At 39.3% G+C, this 23,920-nt stretch overlaps 1 protein-coding gene across 1 annotated transcript in view; it reads left to right on the top strand.

Annotated features, from left to right (window-relative positions):
- Nucleotides 1-410: 410 nt before the first annotated feature.
- DBX2 (developing brain homeobox 2) overlaps nucleotides 411-23,920 on the top strand; it is a gene marked incomplete at both ends in the record, with an annotated part of 47,067 nt that continues 23,557 nt past the window's right edge. The window contains 2 exons of the mRNA XM_079714347.1: nucleotides 411-810; nucleotides 15,702-15,797. Of these exons, the coding sequence (XP_079570473.1) occupies nucleotides 411-810; nucleotides 15,702-15,797 (496 nt within the window). The remainder of the gene's footprint in view (nucleotides 811-15,701; nucleotides 15,798-23,920) is intronic.

Below are 23,920 nucleotides of genomic sequence, written 5' to 3'. Positions count from 1 at the left end.
CCGGCTACGCGTCCCCTCCCCTTGCCAAAGCTCGGACTCTCGGGGTTGCCCTTATTGTTGGCCGCGTCTGTCACTTTGTGGGCCGGGTGACATGAATGGATGGGCTGGACACACCTTCCAGCCTTCTAGAAAAAAAAAAGTCTGGATCTGCATAGAGGGCGGGAGGGACTCCCCCGGCGCCCCCAGAGCCAACGCCGCGGGCAGAGGAAACGCACAGCTCCCCCCTCCCACACTCACTCCTCCCCTCCTTTAAAAAACCGCCCAGCCCAGAAAATAATATCTTTCCCTACCCGCCGGCGTCCGCGGTGCTCTCGCCTCCTTTCCCGGCTGAGCGCGCTCCAGCGTTGCGGGAGGCGGCGCGCGGGGCGCGGGTCCGGAAGCGGGCGCGCAGCACTCCGGGGCGCCGCACCATGCTCCCCAGCGCCGTGGCGGCCCATGCCGGCGTCTACTGGGACGTGGTGGCTTCCTCCGCGCTGCTGAACTTCCCCGCCGCGCCGGGCTTCGGCAACCTGGGCAAGAGTTTCCTGATCGATAACTTGCTGCGGGCTGGGGGCGCCCCGCCGCACAGGCTACTACCGCCCCCGCCCCACGGCCCGGCAGCAGCTCTCGCCGCGGGCGCTCAGGTCCGGCCCCTGCCCGCCAGCCCGGTTCCGCTCAAGCTGTGCCCCGCGGCAGAACCAGTCAGCCCCAGCGGAGCGCTCTACGGCACGCGGTGGGCGTTTCAAGTGCTCAGCCCCTCGGCGGACGGCGCCAGGCTGCCGGGCCGGGCTCCGGGGGACCGAGACTGTGCCTTCCAGCCATCAACCCCAGGTGAGTCCGCTCTCCCCTCCCCAGCTGCGCGCGGCGCCTCTTGGCCTGCGGATCCCGAGACCTGGGCGCGTCGGCCCTAGTGCGCAGGAATCCGCCCGGGCCTAGACCTTCCGAGAGCATCTAGAGATTGGGTGGAGATGCCGCCTCGGGGGTGAGGAGGGTACCACCACTAACTGTGATTTTCCTCCCCTTCGCGTACCACCAGCTTCCTCTCCGTCCCCTCTTTCTACAAGTGGTAGGGCTGCCTTGAATTTAAGGCCTTTTTGAAGAAACCCTGGAGGCACCTCCTGGCTTTAGCCGAAAGGGCAGCCCCGGTCCTGAGATCTCTGGGTTCGCAGGACCAGTTTCACGGGGTTTCCCAAGTTCAGCGTCTCTACCCGCCCGCTCCTGTCCCGGAGGCCGCGCGACACCCGTTCCCTGGAAAGTTCTTGGCTTGGAGAGCCTCGCTCGGCCCGCTTTGGGGGCTTTTGCCTCTTCAAACCGTTGCGACGGTCGAGGCGGTTGCAGAACGCTCGCAGAGATCTTTGGAAAAAGAGTTGCGCAAAGTTTTGGCTTTCTTCATTCTTACATTTTGAATCACTAAGACGCAAGAAAATCGAGGCTGGCTTTTTCTTCGTGCTGAGCTGGAACAGCCTAATTGGCACCTGGAGTAGGAAGTTCGCCAATAAATGAGAATTTACCAAACGAAGGGCAGTTTTGGTTTGCTTGCTTTAATTCCCGAATAAAACCTAAGTGTCGTGATTGGGAAGAGGATGCGGACAGTTTAGTCAATATATTAGCTAAAGCTTACGGAGGGGTTGCCGAAATTGGCAGTGAGAAAGGGAAAGCCTCTTAGAGACTCAAAAACTGAGATCCAGTTGGATTAATTTTTTTTTTTTTTTTTTTTTTTGGCTTGCGTCCTTGGACGATCTTAACTCATTCTTTAAATCCCGGTGGGTTTGTCCAGAATGACTAATAGACGCTTTTTCAGCAGATTTCATTGTCCCACCAAACTGCCGAATCAAATTTATTGCTAATGGCTTTATAGAATTGAACATGTTTAGAACCTGTCCTGGTCTTTCAGTTTGAAATGGTTACTAACAGAATGGAACAAATATAATTATATTAGCACCGGTCTCATTCACATAGTGTAAAACCTAAATTCTAGGCAGCCTTTTTGCACCCTGGGAGAGGAACAAGTACAGTTAAGACAAAGTTGATGTGCCTTGGAAATCTGGGCCACTCTGTTCTTTTTGAAGTATTAGGAAAATTAGAAACGTGTAAAGCAGGTTCGTGTAGACAAGAGCTGGTAAATAACGACCATAAAAATAACATTTTCAAGAAAATTTGGTGATTTGTATAATTTTTGGTGGTTTGGCATTGTGTTCATAGAAACTGTTTTTCAAGAATTCTTAAGTTGCTCTTGATCATGACTGGCTCCTCAAAAATGTTAATTGTAACCTTTGTAGATTTTACAGGTTAAATTTAAGTAAACCAAATGCGAATCAAATGCAGACATTTCAATAACTGAAAAATAATTTTGTATACCTATTCATTTTCATTCAAAATGTTACGATTATTGGGTAAAGGGTTTCCTAACTACATTATTTTTATTTTCAAGAACATACTCATTCTTGTACACTTATTAAAGTATCAAAATGCAAAAATGCTTTTTGGAATAATTGAGAGTATAAGAACTTAAATTTCACTTTGAAGTATTTTCATATAGCTTAAGCCTATATTTTTCCTAATTTTTTTTCAGTCCTTATTGAAGATTTGATGTTTTCCTAGGTTAATTTTTATTTGAACAAATAACTTTATTTCAAAAAAATCATTCTTGTGAAGAGTGCATTTAATTTTTGAAACTCAAAAAATATCTTAAGATTAGAACCCCATACATTTGTGCCCACAAATATGCTGCTTAAAAACATTTAAAAAAATTTTTTGACAGAGAATATAGCTTTCTGAACCGTGCTCCAGTTTTATTTAAATGACAGATTCTTGCCCTACCAAATGTGGAAATTCTTTTGTACCGTGTAGAATTATGAAGTTATAATGAGTGCTGACAATTTTAGCTATCACCTGAAAATTAGATGAGGGTGAACTAGTGATTGACGTTCTGTAAAGAGTAGAAAGGAGATTTAGAAAAGCTACTGTTTTCAGAATGATAAAATACTTCTTTCTGAAACATCAGTGAACAACCAGCTCTAATCCTTTAGACACTAACTTAGGAGTGGATCACAAAATGTGATTTTTAATGATTTCGGTGTATTTGACTACTCATTTTTTTCTCAACTTAATTTGTTGAGTGCACCAGTCTAGATGTTGAATAAGAAAACCCCGGAGTTCTTTTTAAGGGCATTGGTGAAAGACAGCACCATTTAACTAGGGGATTTATGCCACTGCATGCATTTCGGCTTCATTATTTTTGTTACCCACTATTAATTATACCATATAGTTCATTCATTCAGCAAATGCTTACTGACTGTCTCCCATGTGTTCAGACTGTTCCAGGCCATTGGGATAATCAGTGAACAAAACAGATGACTGTCTCTGCCCCTGTGAAGCTTAGAGTCCATGTTCTGTCCTACTTTATGGTTTACCAAGCATTTTCATAATTGTTAGCTGCTTTAATTCTCATAATAGGCCAATTTTTTCCTACAAAGATTATTCCACTTCCTAATTTTGTTTTTGTCTGAAGTATCAGTTTAAACATCTGTGGTCTTGTGAAAGAGAAGAAAATTGCCCCAAATCTCCATATTCCTTGGATTAGTCTTTCATTGAATGTGAGAAAACTAATGAGGGCTTATGGGATAACCAATTGCATGGATCACAATAATAAATCAGACTGGGATGTTATATCTGAGCCCATAAGGAAAGAAATTGGCCTTCCCCTTCATCTTGTTACGTGTCTGAAAGGTGGTGACAGTTAGTAACACAGGTTTACAGATTATGGATGAAAGTTTAGCTGTCAGTACTTCATCCCTGAAAACGGGCAATCCTTTAAGTATTTAGAGCAAGCAAAGGAACATTCCATAGCTGTATGTTGTCAAGTTGTGTACATAGAGTAGTTTAAAACTTAAAAAATCAGAGGGCATTCTTCAAAGTTTGAAAGGAGCATGTTTAGTGTAATAACAGGTAGTTGAGTAGATTCACCTCCAGGAGTTGTATGTGAAAAAAAGAATTTTGGATATTAGTTTCTTAATGAAACCAGGTTTTTCAAGTAAATCCTAATCATCAGAGATCCTCCCCCAGAAATTCATTAATGTCATTATTTGGTGGCTATTGTGCTAGATTTAAATACCCATGTTTTTGTATATTAAAGAGGGTCCTGAAATGTAAAAAGCTGAAAATTTAAAATTTCTCTTAGTTATGCCACCAATTTTCTTCAAAGTAAGTGGAACAAATAGCCTTGCTTTTCAGTAACATTTGTTATGTTAAACATTTTAGAAAGTGTTTGAAATGAAGATAATTTCCTGCATATAATTTAGTGATTATTAAATCTACTCCTAGGGCTGCATATAAAAGGATTAGAAAGCAAATGTTTATTCTGAATAGTTGAATTGAACTGTTCTTTTTTTTTAAGTAATTTTGTCAAGTAGGTTGTACCATGTAGTACAGAAATGGAACCAGATCCATAGTATTTTTTCTGGTACCCCTGTAGGGCTGTTAATTAATGCGTCACGTGCACTCTGAGTTTCTTGTCCACCAGTTACTCTTGACCTATTAATCCTTGACTCTGTCTTAAACTACTTGCACTTATGTCTTTTTTTTTCCAACTGGTAGTTTTATCTGCTTTCACTGAGATACCCTGAAAGTGTGACATAAAATAGCTTCTCTTACATCTAAGAGAAGAGAGGGAGAAGAAGATGAATCTGTGCTCCAGGTGGGGATTCCAGTCCAGCTGAAGACTGCGATTTGATTTATGAAGCTGGAGTTTGTCATTTATTTTTGCTGACGCTATGCTCTAGGTTTGTTTTGGCAAATTAAAGTCACAGGATCTTGACTATTGATGATACTGACCCAGAACCAGGACAAAGAGAATGGGGGATCCAGAAAAGGATAATGTTGGGACCCATGCTGGTAGTTCCTTGCTCAGGGTATCACCCCAAACATCCTTTGGTGGAATTTGTAGATAATACCAAACAATATTCTTACTACACCTGTACTTTTAAAAATAATCTGCTCAACATATCTTTGGACTTATATGAACATATTAATAACTTTTACATAGTTCATGAGGAATCAGCTCTGAACAAATTGTTATCTGGTCCCCAAGTTTATCAACTTCAGGTTCAGGAAGTTCTTGCAGTGACGAGAACCAGTAGGATTAAGACACAGTCCTTTTACTTCTGGTTCAGATTGAGAAAACCACACTCCCTCCAAAATAATGTCTGAGTTGGAATTACAAAAGGGTAGCAATTTATGTGCATTTTATTTGCCTCTCACTTTAGCGCCTATCCCTCTCCCAGTCCCTAAAATATGCTTCTCTACTTTGCTTTAACAGCAAGAAATTTCAATCTGTTAACATGTATTGAAGCTTTATTACTGAGGTTTAATAATCAAATAGGAGTAAATACAGTAGGCAAGTAGAAACATCTTAGAATTTCTCCCTTAATTCTTACTCACTTTAGGGATTTGAGGATTATTTTAAGAGGCACAGTGGTTTGAATGCCCAGAAAATTGTGTACGGATTTATGCAGAAGTAAATGTAGGCTCCAGAGGGTTCAGGGTCGTGTCAGGAAGCCAAAGGATGTCATATATTGTGGGCAACTTAAAAGAATTGGCAACAGTGATTTTTAGCTACTTTTGTTTGCCATCAGTGTGCCTCAGATGTGGGACCCAATGCTGTGCATTAGACTCCGTTGTATTCCTTTTGGAGTGTGCCGCCTCCATCCTGTTCTTGTGCCCACCAGAAGTCTCTTTTTGCTGTAAGAAGACATCTTACGGTTAGTTTTGCTGCTGAACAATGATAGACATGGTATCAAGTTGAAAGTAAGGGAAGCAACATAGGTAATAGCTGTGTTCATAAAATACTTTTAGCTTCATTGCTATGAAAGTTTTTACAGAAGCAAAAATGTTATAGTCTTTCAAATATTTAAACAAATGTGTGTTTTGTTTTTTTTTTTGGAGTCATAAATTTCTTTATTCTCAAACTCTAAGAGTTAACAAATCAGCCATTGGATCATGTTGTGAGACTGGTTTATAATGTGTCTGAATTCCTGAGGCAGATTTTATTTGTTTGGTATCCTGCTTATTTCGATTTAGTTTTTAACTTCTATAATTTGAAGTCATAATGTAAGGTTTTTGTTGGATTCATAAAAAAAGTCACTGATAAGTTACCATTTATTTCATATTTCTATGTAACCTTGCTTTATAAGGTTTTTCTAAAGTCTTATAAGTCATTAATCAATAGGATTATCAAATATTTTGCATAAGAAATGTGTTTTTATGTTAGAGTTTGGGGGTAAATACCTTATTTTCTCCTCAACCTACTTTCCACCACACTATTTCTCTTGTTGATATCTCCCATAATTTTAGAATCCATTTTATATCTTTTGGGGAGGCTTGATTTGTAGCTCTTAAAACAGTGTTTGTCCACTTAATCTTGGGTTAACAGAGCCCCTAAATAAAGTTTTTTTACCTTAATTACTGTCATTTTTCTTTCCACAGTGAAGGTACACAATTTTTATGTCAAATTAAAAATTTTAAACAATTTTTAAAAATTAAAAAATTTTAAATTAAAATTAAAAACAATTTTTAATCACTTTGTTTTCATTCAAATGCACCTGGAATCTGTCAGGAATAAAAAGGCAAACTGTAGAAAGAAACAATATGATTTTTATCTAGGAATGCTTGTTAGAATCCTTCTTTAAAGACTTCATTAGATCATGCTTCCATTTTAAACTTTCTTAGTAAGAAATTGGATTTTTGCCTTAACGTATAATATGCTTACCAGACCCTTGTATATTTTATTCCAAAAATATTTTATTTTACTTTCAGTAATGTTTCCACTTTGAATGGAATCTGTCCCTTTCATTATTTTTAGCCTCCAGTCAATACTTGATTTGGCAATGCTGAGTGATTCATCACTTTATATAAAGTTACCATAACTGATTTTATCTTTAATAACGTTATTATTTTGTCAGCCAGCTCTTAGTTGGGAGTATTTCAGGGGCACACTCTTTTTGTAAGTTATATGAACAGTAAACTTAAGGCACTAAAATTCTCTGAAGTCAAAGATCAGAAAGCCTCTATAGGTTTTTAGACTTTTGTTTCAGAATCAAACAAAGCATGGGGAAAAGGAAAGAAAAAAAACATCAGGTCTTTTTCTGAATTGCTGAATATTTAATTGCCTTCTTGTTTATAGATATTCCAAAGATGAACTAGGTTTTTCCCTTTTCTTTCACATGTTCAGGCACCATGCATGCCATAACAGCCTTGATTTCATTAGTTCTAAGTGGCCATCAGAAATAGAATATACAATGTATACATTTATACCAGTCCTCTTGAGAGGTCTCAAAATTCCTTGTTCCTTAAAAATTTAAATCCCTAATACTTTCAAAATTAAAATATGTGGAGGAATTATTCTTTGAGAAGATTTATGTACATTAAAAGAGAATAAAGGGCTTCCCTGGTGGCTCAGTGGTTGAGAATCTGCCTGCCAGTGCAGGGGACACGGGTTCAAGCCCTGGTCTGGGAAGATCCCACATGCCACAGAGCAACTAGGCCCGTGAGCCACAACTACTGAGCCTGCGCGTCTGGAGCCTGTGCTCCGCAACAAGAGAGGCCACGATAGTGAGAGGCCCACGCACCGTGATGAAGGGTGGCCCCTGCTTGCCGCAACTAGAGAAAGCCCTCGCACAGACACGAAGACCCAACACAGCCATAAATAAATAAATATATATATATATAAAAATTTTTTTAAAAAAGAGAATAAAAACCATGACTGCTGGTGAATTTTTTTAATAGACTAACCAAGGACTGGATTGAGTTTAGGTGTGTTGAACCTACCCTAGAGTTAGATTGGGTCTGAAACCAAAAGACAGTCAGATTCTTCAAAGCAGGAACAGAGTCATTTCTGTTTGTCTATGTATTTTCTATAGGTGCTTTCGCACTACACATTGAACAGCTGCAACAGAGACCACATGGCCTGCAAAGCCTAATGTATTTACTATCTGGCCCTTTATAATAAAAGTTTGCCAAAACCTTTTCCAAAGCATAAATGGCAAATTGAGTCAATTTTAAAAGAATGTGTAGTTTTCTGAGCTGGTTTTAGCAGTATTTCTTTAATTTTAAAGTCTAGATTCAAATCTAAGGTCTTTAAATTACTGATTATATAATCCTAAGCAATTCATGTAACTGCATTGAGCCTCATTTCAAAATGAGCACAGATGTTAGGCTCACCATTTGACTTTCAGCCACATACCTCAAGAGTCCATTGACAACATACAGGGAAAGATGTGAAAGACAGCTTTCCACCCTTCCGCCATAAGTAAAATACATACTGGAAAAGGGGTATTGCTGTGAAGAAACCATCTCACAACTTAGAGGCTTAAAGGAGCAATTTATTATTTTCTCTCACGGTTCTGTGGACTGACGGGGCACAGCTGGGTGGTTCTCCCTTGGAATCTCATTGCAATTAGAGGTCAGCTGGGGCTGCCATCATCTGAGGGCTCAGCTGGGCTGGATGTCCAAGATGGATGTCCATTGACTCGCTTGGCTGACAGGGATGCTGGCTGCTGATGGGGTGCTCAACTAAAGCTGTTCCAGCATTTACACTTGGATTTTCCAAGGGCCTGGAGCTTCTTATACCATGGCACCTGGGTTCTGAAAGGCAGAGTTCTAAGAGCAACATTCCCAGAAACCCAGGCAATAGCTGTAAGTCTTCTTACAACCTAGCCTTGGAAGTTCCAGAATGTCACTTCTTCCATATCCCTTGGTCAAGCAACTCATTTTTTGGAAGCTGTCTAATGAAGATTCCTTGAAGGGAGAGGCAGCTGTCTAATGAAGACTCCTTGAAGGGAAAGGGACTACCTTTGATAATTGCAATGAACTAGAACCCCACAGCTGGAGGAAAAGCCAGACTCCACCCCCTTGTTGGTGTTGTGAGGACGGAAGAGAAAATGCTAATGGGAGTGTCCAAACAACTGGTCGTTACCTCTTGCCACGCAGCATATGACCACAGTAGAATCCTTCCATTTAGCCCCTGTATATTCCACTACAGCCCATCCACTACTGCCAGGTGATTTTTTTAAAATATAGCTTTCATCATATCATCAAGCTATTTAGGAAAACCTTAATTATCCCCATTTGACTATCGGATCAAATAAAAATGTTCAGTTTGTCCTTCAAGACCTTCATTCCATCAATTGCATTTAGCTCCTCCAGCCACATTCTTTTTTTTTCTCAGTTATACATGTATATATATTCTTTTTCAGATTCTTTTCCCTTATAGGTTATTGCAAAATACTGAGTATAGTTCCCTGTGCTATACAGTAGGTCTTTGTTGGTTATCTATTTTATATATAGTAGTGTGTATCTGTTAATCCTAGTCTTCTAATTTATCCTTCCCCACCGCTATCCCCTTTGGTAACCGTAAGTTTGTTTTCTGTGTCTGTGAGTCTGTTTCTGTTTTGTAAGTAAGTTTGTTTGTATCTTATTTTTTTTAGATTTTTTTAGATTTTTCTTTTTAGATTTTACATGTGGAAACATGTAAGTGGTATCATATGATACTTGTCTTTCTCTGTCTGGCTTATTTCACTTAGTATGATAATCTCTAGGTTCAGCCATGTTGCTGCAGATGGCATTATTTCATTCTTGGCTGAGTAATATTCCATTGTGTATGTGTGTGTGTGTGTATACACACACACACACACATATACGTATACACCACATCTTCTTTATCCATTCTTCTGTCGATGGACATTTACGTTGCTTCTGTGTCTTGGCTATTGTAAATAGTGCTGCTGTGAACATTGGGGTGTCCAACTACATTCTTAATGTTCACATCTTTGGCCTTGGGCCAGCAGTCAGGCTGGTCTCCTTAACCTGCCCTGGGTGTCGCCATCATCCTTGCCTTCTTTCCTTTTGTTCATGCCACCTTTCCTTCCTGGAATGCCTTTCTCTTCTTTTGCCATTCAAATACTTTCCAAATCAAGTTTCCAGATCAAGATGCTTTTCCTGCTTAAAGCCTTCTTTGACAAAGGCTTCCTAACAATAATACTCTTTTCTTTGTTCTTGATAGTATATTTTAGTGGAAATCTGGACCATGCTGCTCCTTTTTATATGCTGTCTTAGAATCGATCCCAAATTATATAATAGTGGTAGGAATAAAGGCTAACATTTATTGAGTGCCTGCTGCATGTCAGGCATTTTTTTGTGTTCTTTTCAGTGGCCTCATCCTGATTATACATTGTAATCACGAGTGCAGCTTTTGAAAAAAAATGGTATACTAGGGGGCCCACTCCTCGCCAGCATGAGTTAACCCAATTGGTGTGGGGCCTGGGCATCTGTATCTTTGAAAAGCACTCCAGATAATTCTGAAGTGTATTCAGGGTTGAGAAACATTGGCTAGGGGAACACGCAGTACTATGTATTTTAGATCTCATGGCCTTGGAAAATGCCTCAGATTTTATAGGACAAAACTGAATTTGGGGCTTCCCTGGTGGCGCAGTGGTTGAGAGTCTGCCTGCCGATGCAGGGGACACGGGTTCGTGCCCCGGTCCAGGAAGATCCCACCTGCCGTGGAGCGGCTGGGCCCGTGAGCCATGGCCGCTGAGCCTGCGCATCTGGAGCCTGTGCTCCGCAACGGGAGAGGCCAAGCAGTGAGAGGCCCGTGTACCAAAAAAAAAAAAAAAAACCAAAAAACTGAATTTGGAGTATGAAGATATTTGTATTTCATTTATTTGATCAGCAGATTCAGACCTGTAAGGTACGGAACATTTAAAGGTAGAAATTCTTCCAGGGAGGGAAGCTATCCTTTTTTAATCTGTGTCATCCCAGCACACGGTGCATTATGTGGCACTTGATAGATGTGCAATAAGTATTATTTGCGTGGAATTAAAAGGACAGAATCAAACAAGTAGACTCTGCATTTGGTTTATCTTCTCATGAACTGTACTAGAACATTAAGACCTTTGTTTTGCTGTCTCTGAAATACTCAAGGCAAAAATAAATGCAGACTTCTCTTGTTTTCTGATGAGCAGAAAGGTAAAGGATGACTTAACTTGTTTAGCCTTGTGATGGAAGGCAAGTTTGCACGTGAATCACATAAATGAATTCCATCCAGGTTGTGTGATAAAATAAATCACACCTTATTCATAAGTGTTATTTCTTAGGTCTTACTACTCAAGACAGGTGGTTGTCATTCTTTAGAGTCTTTTGTGGGGGGGGGGTTCCACTCTATTCCTTATAGTCAGTTCAATTATGTAGTATTTCAAGGTCAAGGGTTTAGATTTCTTTATTCCCGGTGCCATGTGCCCAGCACTTGAAGGAGGTCATTAAAACCATCCTTTTGAAATTATTTAATTCCCTTTTATTCTTTCCCAGAGGTATTTTTTGACCTTTTGGTTGCCTTTGTAAGACACCTTGGAACCTTTTCTCGTTTCTCCTTGTCCTTCTAAAATGTGCTGCCCAGTCGGCATAGCATCGCAGTAGCTCCTGAAATTTATTTGAAGGTTTTAACAGTGGTCTTTAGGATCTGTCCTTTGAAATGTCAGCACAAATCAGTTAATACCACAGTTTTCTATGACAATAAAAAGAATGTGGTTTCACCCCATGTAGATACACTCTCTCTGTTCTCCATTGGTAAAGAAAAATGAAAATAATAAAAAACAATTTAAAATATTTTGCTTGCTTTCTAGACAACAGAATTTTGAAAATAGTTTTTCTGTATCTAGGCTTGTAACCATCCTTGACTGTGAGATGCTTTTGTCACAGAACCATGTAGTTAAGTTAAAAAAAAACAAAACCAGGCCATTTCACCATTAAGTTGCCTCTAAGTTCCCATCTTAATTAAACATTCAAAATAATTAATAGATAGTTCGATTCTGTGTCTTCAAATAAGTCAGAACATCTGATTAAGAAATGAAAATTTCATGAAGTTTTCTGTGAATAAGTGATTTTAGTCATTTGGATTCAGAGTCTTGTTCCGGAAATTTTAACTCATTTGTTTGTAATTCGTAAGAGATTCCCACAGAACCCAGAAGGCAGATTTGTTGGCAGGATACAAAATGTGGAGTATCCTGAAGTGTTGTGCTGAGGGAACCTAACGTCACGCTATAGAACCTGACAGTGCATTTTTGCCACAGGGAAAGCCATTCGTTTTTCTCTTATGGAAAGCTGGGGAGATGTGGAGATGTCCATTTTCTGGGTTCCATCTCTTACTGGCTAACTGACAGTCTGTGTGCATGACATCCTTATCCCTCGTGGCGAGAAACTACATACTGTGCTAAAATATCTGTGTTTCCCTGGTCTTTTTTTTTTTTTTTTTTTTTGCGGTACGCGGGCCTCTCACTGTTGTGGCCTCTCCCGTTGCGGAGCACAGGCTCTGGACACGCAGGCTCAGCGGCCATGGCTCATGGGCCCAGCCGCTCCGCGGCATGTGGGATCTTCCCGGACTGGGGCACGAACCCGTGTCCCCTGCATCGGCAGGCGGACTCTCAACCACTGCGCCACCAGGGAAGCCCTTTCCCTGGTCTTTTAAAAAATGTGCTGAGACCAGTCATCATCACGTTCCAGATGCTTGCCCATTTGAGGTTGAATATTAATGAATGAAATAGCAAGTGTTAAATGCATAGCCAGTCCAGCGCCTGTGTATAGGAGGTATTCCTTAAATAGTATTATCATAAATATTGTTCAGTACACCTAAAATGAATTGTTCCTCTCATGATAAATGATAAACTGACTGCATCTAGATTATACTGATGGGCTTTGAAATGCATATCATCTGCTTGAAATTGCCTTGTTTTCTGCCCTTTTCAGAGCTGCTTCAAAGTAGTTCTTAAATGGTTTACAAAAGTTTGAATGCATCTGTTAACTCGTCACTTTGTTTTTATCACACTTGAGTATCTGTTTTTGCTCACCACTTTAAAAACCACGTGGTTTACAAACACTTAAAAGTGTTATACATGTTTTTAATGCACTACATTGTTTTAAATGGCTATTTCCTCACACCATTCAACATCCCTGCAGTCACATGCTCAGCTGGATTAGCATTTGACTTATGTCCAAGTAGGAGCACATAAAGAAATGGAGCACTTAATTGGAATTTCACAGTGATTTCTACATAAACCAGCTTCAACAAGGTGTATTATATATGGAAATTAGGAATTGACTAATCTGTAAATATATGTGTGTCAATGAGGTGATTTTAAAAGGTGAAGAAATGCTACACGGTGGAACTTTAAGCCTGGTCATGTCACATGTAGTTCTTTAGCCACTAGAGTTGCTACTGTAGACAGAATGTCATTTTGATTACAGCTTTACTATATTAAGATAGGATAATATAGAGCACTATAACAAACTGTTCGATTAAAACTTTTTCTGGTTAAATTTAACACTAAGATCCTATGTCTCAGAACCTCATTTATCATCACAAATGAATTTAATTGAACACTTGTCTCAAATGAACCATCCATTTTTTTAAAAATTCTTTATTTTTTCATTTTAGGGCCATAGGGTTAGACTGAGAAACATTTTGGCTAGAATAGTATAATTTGTAATTTGTCCATGTCCTGCATTGTTATTTTAATAGTATCACTAATATGCTTATTTTCTACACTAGATATTGAGCAAAAGCATTTCTTTTGTGTGTGTATTTCCAACTATCATGATAAATGCTTACACACATGTATGTAAATGCAACATGGCTCAGCATTTTTCTTTTACCTCAATTTAAAAAATGCCAAACAGCACAATAGCCATAACTTAATTATCTATGGAGTGTTTAGTTTGGAGGTGAAATAAGTTAGTTAACAGAAATACTTGAGAATAAACATAATGAGATAACTTTTATACAGGGAAATGTATTTCCACATTTCAAAGTGCTTCATATACTCAGAAACATTAGAAAGTGTAACTCTGCCTAAATAACTCTGTACTCTTATAATTTAAGATGTCAAATTCAAATAAAGTGATTTATCATTTCTATGATGGTTTTTCAGTCAGTATTATAACAACTTATGATAACACTGAAAAATTTTTTAAAGTTTCATAGAACTTATTGAGCACCAAAGTGGGTCTCCTTTTCATACTTTGCTTAGTTGCCATATTTCCAAGGTAGCATTAAGACATTTTATTATTTGAAAATCCAGACGTTTAAAAACTAAAAACACTGACATTGACAACTTTCCATCATATTATAGAAAAGACCCTGCATTATGATTAATTTGCAATTCAAAGACATTAAGGACCATGAGACCATAAAATTCTTATATATACTTATATACTTATTTTGATATATCCTTCAAAGATACTGGTAAAATAAACACATACTTATCAGTTGGTTAAAATATGAGTCTGAAATTATTGTGTTCTTGAAAAAGACATGTATTTGTAGCAAAATAATATTCACTGTATATGATTAAGAAAAGAAAAAAGTTTCCATTGAAAATGAAGGGAGAGTAGTAAAAATATTTATTTTCAAGTCATGTTCTAGATTTCAAGGTCATCTGTTATGGAAGATACTATGTTTCAGGGTGTGTCAGGGGAGCAGGGAAGAGGTTAATTCCTGATTTCCTATTTCTTAGTTTTAAGATTATTCATTCATTTATTGAACATTTTTTGACTATTTAGAATGTGCCGTGCACTCTGCTGGGTATGTGATGGTAAAAGCAAGTTGCCCACCTAAAGAAGTATCACCCATATTTATACTGTATTAAACCCCACTGTACTAAAGGACATCTTGTATCTAAGGTACTAAACCAAAGCCTGGCATATAGTAAGTGCTCAATAAAGAAGAGCCATTAATATTCTGTGACATCCTTTATAGCTATTTTTCATCTACTGAACAGAGTATAAAATTTCTTTATTTGTAAGAGTAATGATAACTATTCCGTGTATATGAATTGAAAATGTTCTGAATAGAATAGTTTAAGAAAATGAGAAGAGCAGAATTATATGACAACTCCCTATACTATAAACACAAATGCTTTCAGGTTAATAGATATCTCTTGAGAGTAAATGTTGTTACTATTCTCAAATACTTTGAGTCATGTAAAAGTGATCAGAAAGGCCACTTTTTGTTATGGAATTGCTCAGTAAATTAACTATTATCAACTTTGGAATCTAGCTATCTATATATTTCAAAGAACCTTCTGAAAATAAACAGTAGAGTAATGCCATCTCTTAAAAGAGTAAACTGAAGTGTGTAACATCCAGATTGTTTCTTGGTAAGTATTATATCCAGAGGCATGCTGTTCAATATGAAAGCCTCTAGACACATGAGTCTAGTTAAATTTAAAAAGAACTTAAAGTGAGAATTCAGTTACACAGACATACTAGCCACATTTCAAGTGCTTAGTGGCATATGTGACAAGTGGATACATATTGGACAGTGCAAGTAGAGGACATGTCCATCATCACAGAGAGTTCTCCTGGGCAGTGTTGCTCGAGGTTATATTAGATAAAGGACTATTTGATATTTACTACTTACAACCACACAGAAAACGAATGACTAAGTTTGGTTTTGATAATTTGATTGTTTACACCACAGCTTCCAAATCTTGACGAAATTATTTAGCAAGCTCTTTGACAGGTAAAGCCTGCTTTAAAATGACTTTAATTCCAGTAAAAGTTTAACTAAAGTCTCAGAAGATGTAGTGCTTTACTCCATGACTTCGGGGAAATTGGAATTTTGAATACTGTCTAAGAGATATGGCTAATCAGTGTGATCAACGCTTTCTCTGCAGCGCCTTCCAAGCCTTTTTTTCTGAGCGCCCCGCCATTCTACTCGTCGTGCTGCGGTGGGTCCTGTCGGCGCCCTGCCTCCCCCACTGCTTTTCCAAGTAAGTTTTTATACTTCATCAGCAATGCCTCAGTTACTCTGTAAACCAAAGCAGCAGGATTTAATGTGCTCTGGAAAACTAATTGGTAATGCAATGGCAAGGAGATAATTCCTCACTAAAAATCACAGCTATCCTATTCAGGAGGTCTCCAGAGATTTATCAAACCTCAGCACACTGAGCGATTGTGAGTGGCTTCTAATGGCATTGAAACCCAGGGCTGACACACCAAGGAAAGCAACTTATTTTCCATTTGATGTAAAAGATCTCAGAGGGACCCATTTTGCTCTTTCTGAAACGTGTAGCAATGCTCATTTAAAGAAGAAGAAAGGAAGGAAAGAAAGCTAAGGAATTGTGTAAAATTTCCATTCAACTGAAAATGTGACACAGAAAATCCCTAGGTATCCATGGAAAATAATCAAAAATTGTCAGGATTGTAAAAGGAGATAAATACCTTCTCTTACGATCTTTAAGAAAACCAACCAGGGTTGTAGGAAACATTTTCAAGAGAACTTTTCAAACATTACACAGTTGTAATAGTGTGCAGGGTAGAGGGAGAATGACAACTTTCAAAAACTTGAGTACACACACGCTCACACACACAAAGAAAAAAATGTCTAACTGAAAATAAAAAGAAATAAAGTTCACCTTGATCTTGAGATTTCTAGGTCAGCTAAGAATCTGTAGACAGAGGATTCGAGTTTATGATAAACAAGTCCAGAGGAGGGGTGCATTTATTTCAGCTGCCCAAGAGAAAACATTGATTCAGGTTAACAGCTCTGTCAGGTGAAAAGTGAAATAGGGGTAGAGTCAGGTGGAAGTCCAGAGCTGTATCACGGTTGAATTCAGATTCCCTGTTGCCTCTCTGCATGTGTTTTATGAATGTTTCAGGAGAGCAGTTGCTCAACAGAATGATTCCTGACAAGTGAGGCAGCAAATGCTGGCCGTTTAATTAGCTGCAAGCTTCTGAGCATCTCTTTAGGGGGCTGATACTTTCCCACAGAGCACTTTAGATGGCCGGGACCCGGCCACAATGGGTGACAGACCCGTGACCAATCGTCACTTTCACTTGACTCATCCACACGCGACCTCACCATGATTTTTCACTGTGCAGATGAACTTTCGGAACCATTTCACAGGGAAAAGACTCGGACAAGGGTCAGTTGCCCTTTTGTATGGTCATAAAGCAAGGCTCTGTGTGTCAGTCTTTTCTCCTGTCTCACATTCCAAGTGAATTTCTGGACACCATTTAAAGCACTTGGCTGAAAAATAAAGCAGTGAATGAAACTGACTTTTATAGACTCATTCTAGCTCATCTTCCCATATAACCCTGTCCACCTGAAAAAGGATTTAGTGGATGAGCTGAGTGTATACAGGACTTGCTGAATACATAGGGCCCATTATCCACTGTGGGGATTGTTTATTAACCAGGACTGATACACTATTTTGGAAGTGACCTATTAATTGTCCATTTAACTAGAATGTATTGATTCAAATAGAAAAATAGAAACCATGACTAAACCTTTTTCTCGCTCCTTCAAGGTGGTCTCCTATGAGGATAATTGAAAACTGTTGTACAGATTAAGGAGACATTTATCACCATATATTAGAGTATCAGGAAAGGATGCCTGGAGTAGAGACTTAAACCCCAAATATCTGATACCACAGCATGGTGGCATCTCTGTGGAATTAAATCTTCAGTGTGGTATTCCAAGGGTGGAGATTGAAAGAGGTCCAACCCCTAGTTTCAGTGTTTTCACCCTGGTATAATACTGGTCTTCTACTTTAGGAACTCTCTGGAAATGTAGACAGGTAAGGGGCAATGTACCAAAATATTCCATGTAACAGGTGGACATTCATGTATGCGTGAATGTGTGTGTGTATTCATTTTATAGTACTGTTTTAATGAGTTTCTAAGCCATAAAAGTATACTAATGCCCAGGCCAGTTTACTAAATAGAGCACATAAAAGTAAGTCCAAAGTCGTTTCCTAGATAACCTCATCTTCTTGACTGCTTGAAAAAAATCACCCTAAGCATGTCTCATTTTTCTCCATCTGCTTCTCAGCCCTTCCCACTTTATGCCTTTGTGTAGCTGTTGTAAATTGTGGTGTCTATCCCTGGAGGCTTATAAAGTCCTGTGTTTATCTTTTTTATTTAATAAAACATACAAGGGGAAAATCAGCACAGTTCAGACTGAGGATGAGAATGCACTTGGTTTGTCTCCATTTCTAAGTTGGCATTTTAAAACAGCGTAGAAGGGTGGAGTCAACATGGTGTACTAGGAGGATGTGGAATTCGTGTCTCGGCACAACTAGGGCACCTACCAGGCCCCAGTGGGGAACCACGGACACCTAAGGGGATGGGAGGAGGCCCCAGCGACCAAGTAGGACATGGGGAGTGGAGGGAAGGAAGGGGGAGGAGAAGTGGAGGTGGGATGGGACTGGTGCCCCGAGGGGTGGCTGGCTGAGGGGAAGGGATCCCACACCCGAAGGGGGAAATTGGGGAACCATTGGGAGGGCAGAGGATCAAAAGGGAGTATGGCCAGGTTTCCCCTGACCACTTGGGCCCCCAGGACCCTGCTGAGGTCCCGGGCCTGATCCTCTGCCCACCGAGGCCCCCTCCAGCCGTGCAGGTCCTGAGGGAGTGGGAGGGAGGGAATGGGGAGCAAAAGTTAAGTCCGGACCTCCAGGACCAGCACCCCGACGGGTGGCTGGAAGAGGGTAGGAGTGCCTAAACCCAGTGGGACTGACCCACGGTTACTGGTCCAGCAGTGGTGACAGGGGAGACCCTGGGGGAGATGGGGGGTGCGTGGAGGAATGCAGCCAGTGCTTTCCCTGTCCACTTAGGCACTGGGAAGCCTGTTGGGCTGCCAGGCCTAATCCTCTGCCCTTGGAGCCTCGCTCCTGCCATGCAGAACCCAAGGCCCACCCACACACCCTCACTCAGGGTGCTACTTCCAAACTCTGGAACTCCACACTCCAGAGTTCCTCCTTTTGACGTGCTGCCTCTCCTATTCCACGCAGGTCCTAAGCAGAGGCCCCGCCCCACACTTGAATGCCCCACCCCATGCTCAAACGTAACCCCCCCACCCACCTAGGTCCTGCCCCAACCTAAACCCCACCCCTGCCTAAGTTCCACCCCTGCCTAAACTCTGCCCCCATAGTTAAGGCTATTTTTTTTTTTTTCTTTTTTCCTCTTTTAGATTGGGATTGTTTTACCTTGTTGATTCATTGTGGTTGATTCTTTTATATTTTTATCTTTCCAATTCTTTTATTTTTCTAATTTTATTTTATTCTTTATACTTTGTTATTGTTCTCTCCTTTTGGCTTGTTCTCCCCTCCCCCCCTTTTTTTTTCTTTTTCTTTTTTCTGCTGTGGTTTTATTTTACTTTGTTGCAGTTGTTCCAATTATAGTTTTATTTTTCCTAATATATTTTTATCATTCTAATTTTATTTTGTTTTTATTCTTTGATATTGTACTGCTCTTTTCTTTCTTTCTTTCTTTCTTTCTTTCTTTTTTTTTTTTACTGCACTACGAAGCTTGCGGGATCTTGGTTCCCAGACCAGAGGTTGGGCCCGAGCTCCTGTGCAGGGAGCTCTGAGTCCAAACCTCTGGACTAAAAGAGAACCTCAGACCCCAGGGAATATTAATTGCAGTGAGGCCTCCTGGAGGTCCTCATCTAAGCTCCAAAACCCAGCTCTATCCAACTGCCTGCAAACTCCATTGCTGGATGTCTCAGTCCAAACAACCAGTAAGACAGGAATACAGTACCATCCATAAAAAAAAAAAGAAACAACAAAAAATTATGTTACAGACAAAGCCGCAAGGTAAAAACCTACAAGACCAAATAAATGAAGATGAAATAGGCAACCTACCTGAGAAAGAATTCAGAGTAATGATAGTAAAGATGATCCAAAATCTTGGAAACAGAATGGAGGAAATACAAAACACATTTAACAAAGATCTAGAAGACCTAAAGAGCAAACAAACAGTTATGAACAGCACAATTACTGAAAGTAAAAATACTCTAGAAGGAATCAATAGCAGAATAACTGAGGCAGAAGAACAGATAAATAAGCTGTAAGATAAAATGGTGGAAATAACTGCCAGGGAGCAGAATAAAGAAAAAATAATGAAAATAATTGAGGGTCATCTCAGAGACCTCTGGGACAACATTAAACACATGAACATTCAAATTATAGGGGTCCCAGAAGAAGAAGAGAAAAAGAAAGGGTCTGAGAAAATATTTGAAGAGGTTATAGTCGAAAACTTCCCTAACATGGGAAAGGAAAGAGTCAATCAAGTCCAGGAAGCACAGAGAGTACCATACAGGATAAACCCAAAGAGAAGCACGCCAAGACACATATTAATCAAACTATCAAAAATTAAATACAGAGAAAAAATATTAAAAGAAGCAAGGGAAAAGCAACAAATAACATACAAGGGAATCCCCATAAGGTTAACAGCTGATCTTTCAGCAGAAACTCTGCAAGCCAGAAGGGAGTGGCAGGACCTATTTAAAGTGATAAAAGGGAAAAACCTACAAACAAGATTACTCTACCCAGCAAGGATCTCATTCAGATTTGATGGAGAAATTAAAACCTCTACAAACAAGCAAAAATTAAGAGAATTCAGCACCACCAAACCAGCTTTACAACAAATGCTAAAGGAACTTCTCTAGGCAGGAAATACAAGAGAAGGAAAAGACCTACAATAACAAACCCAAAGCAATTAAGAAAATGGTAATAGGAGCATACATACCATAATTACCTTAAATGTAAATGGATTAAATGCTCCAACTAAAAGACATAGACTGGCTGAATGGATACAAAAACAAGATTCATATATATGCTGTCTACAAGAGACGCACTTCTGACCTAGGGACATATACAGACGGAAAGTGAGGGGATGGAAAAAGATATTCCATGCAAATGGAAATCAAAAGAAAGCTGGAGTAGCAATACTCATATCAGACAAAATAGACTTTAAAATAGACAAAGAAGGACACTACATAATGATCAAGGGATCAATCCAAGAAGAAGATATAACAATTATAAATATTTATGCACCCAATATAGGAGCACCTCAATACATAAGACAAATGCTAACAGCCATAAAAGGGGAAATCGACAGTAACACAGTCATAGTAGAGAACATTAACACCCCACTTTCACCAATGGACAGATCATCCAAAATGAAAATAAATAAGGAAACACAAGCTTTAAATGACACATTAAACAAGATGGACTTAGTTGATATTTATAGGACATTCCATCCAAAAACAACAGAATACACTTTCTTCGCAAGTGCTCATGGAACACTCTCCAGGATAGACCATATCTTGGGTCACAAATCAAGCCTTGGGAAATTTAAGAAAATTGAAATCATATCAAGTATCTTTTCCAACCACAACACTATGAGACTGAATATCAATTACAGGAAAAAAACTAAAAAATACGAACACATGGAGGCTAAAGAATATGCTACTAAATAAGAGATCACTGAAGAAATCAAACAGGAAATCAAAAAATACCTAGAAACAAATGACAATGAAAACACGATGACCCAAAACCTATGGGATGCAGCAAAAGCAGTTCTAAGAGGGAAGTTTATAGCAATACAATCCTATTTCAGGAAAGAAAAAAAATCTCAAATAAACTAACCTGACACAAAAGCAATTAAAGAAAGAAGAACAAAAAATACACAGATTTAGCAGAAGGAAGGAAATCCTAAAGATCAGATCAGAAATGAATGAAAAAGAAATGTAGAAAACAATACCAAAGATCAATAAAACTAAAAGCTGGTTCTTTGAGAAGATAAACAAAATTGATAAACCATTAGCCTGACTCATCAAGAATAAAAAAAGGAGAAGACTCAAATCAGCAGAATTAGAAATGAAAAAGAAGTAACAGCTGACACTGCAGAAATACAAAGGATCATGAGGGGTTACTAGAAGCAACTATAGGCCAGTAAAATGCACAACCTGGAAGAAATGGACAAATTCGTAGAAAAGCACAACCTTCCAAAACTGAACCAGGAAGAAATAGAAAATATAAACAGACCAATCACAAACATTAAAATTGAGACTGAATGGGCCTCCCTGGTGGCGCAGTGGTTGAGAGTCCGCCTGCTGATGCAGGGGATACTGGTTCGTGCCCCGGTCCGGGAGGATCCCATATGCCGCGGAGCGGTTGGGCCCGTGAGCCATGGCCGCTGAACCTGCGCATCCGGAGCCTGTGCTCCGCAACGGGAAAGGCCACAACAGTGAGAGGCCTGCATACAGCAAAAAAAAAAAAAAAAAAAAAAAAAAAGTTGAGACTGATTAAAAATCTTGCAAAAAACAAAAGCCAAGGACCAGATGGATTCACAGGTGAATTCTACCAAACATTTAGAGAAGAGTTAACACCTATCTTTCTCAAACTCTTCCAAAATATAGCAGAGGGAGGAACACTCCCAAACTCATTCTACGAGGCCACCATCACCCTGATACCAAAACAAGACAAAGATGTCACAAACAAAACTACAGGCCAATATCTCTGATGAACATAGATGCAAAAATCCTCAATAAAATGCTAACAAACAGAATACAGCAGCACATTAAAAGGATCATATACCATGATCAAGTGGGGTTTATCCCAGAGATGCAAGGATTCTTCAATATCTGCAAATCAGTCAGTGTGATACACCATATTAACAAATTGAATGATAAAAATCATATGATAATCTCAATAGATGCAGAAGAGGCTTTTGACAAAATTTAACACCCATTTATGATAACCTTCCAGAAGGTAGGCATAGAGGGACCCTACCTCCACATAATAAAGGCCATATATGACAAACACACAGCCAACATTGTTCTCAATGGTGAAAAACTGAAAGCATTTCCTCTAAGATTGGGAACAAGACAAGGTTGCCCACTCTCATCAGTATTATTCAACATAGTTTTGGAAGTTTTAGCCATTGCAATCAGAGAAGAAGGAAGAAATAAAAGGAATACAAATGGGAAAAGAAGAAGTAAAACTGTCACTGTTTGTAGATGACATGATGCTATACATAGAGAATCCTAAAGATGCTACCAGAAAACTATGAGAGCTAACCAATGAATGTGGGAGAGTAGCAGGATACAAGATCAAAGCACAGAAATCTCTTGCATTCCTATGCACTAATGATGAAAAATCTGAAAGAGAAATTAAGGAAACACTCCTATTTACCATTGCAACAAAATGAATAAAATACCTAGGAATAAACCTACATAGCGAGAGAAAAGACCTGTATGCAGAAAACTATAAGACACTGATGAAAGGAATTAAAGATGATACAAACAGATGGAGAGATATACCATGTTCTTGTATTGGAAGAATCAACATTGTGAAAATGACTATACTACCCAAAGCAATCTACAGATTCAGTGCAATCCTTGTCAAACTACCAAGGCATTTTTCACAGAACTAGAACAAAAAATTATACACTTTGTATGGAGACACAAAAGACCCCGAATAGCCAAAGCAATCTTGAGAAAGAAAAATGGAGCTGGAGGAATCAGGCTCGTGGACTTCAGACTATACTACAAAGCTACAGTAATCAAGACAGTATGGTACTAGCACAAAAACAGAAATATAGATCAATGGAACAGGATAGAAAGCCCAGAGATAAACCCATGCACATATGGTCACCTTATCTTTGATAAAGGAGGCAAGAGTATACAATGGAGAAAAGACCGCCTCTTCAATAAGTGGTGCTGGGGAAATTGGACAGCTACATGGAAAAGAGTGAAATTAGAACACTTCCTAATACCATACACAAAAGTAAACTCAAAATGGATTAAAGACCTAAATGTAAGGCCAGACACAATAAAACTCTTAGAGGAAAACATAGGCAGAACACTCTCTGATATAAATCACAGCAAGATCCTTTTTGACCCACCTGCTAGAGAAATGGCAATAAAAACAAAAATAAACAAATGGGATCTAATGAAACGTAAAAGCTTTTGCATAGCAAAGGAAACCATAAACAACATGAAAAAACAACCCTCAGAATGGGAGAAAATATTTGCAAATGAAGCAACTGACAAAGGATTAATCTCCAGAATATACAAGCAGCTCAACATCAAAAAAACAACCCCATC

This window comes from Hyperoodon ampullatus, assembly GCF_949752795.1.
Source record: "Hyperoodon ampullatus genome assembly, chromosome: 11".
NCBI lineage: Eukaryota > Metazoa > Chordata > Mammalia > Artiodactyla > Ziphiidae > Hyperoodon > Hyperoodon ampullatus.
Note: the sequence above shows the minus strand (reverse complement) of the source record. Positions and strands in the feature narration are given on the sequence as shown.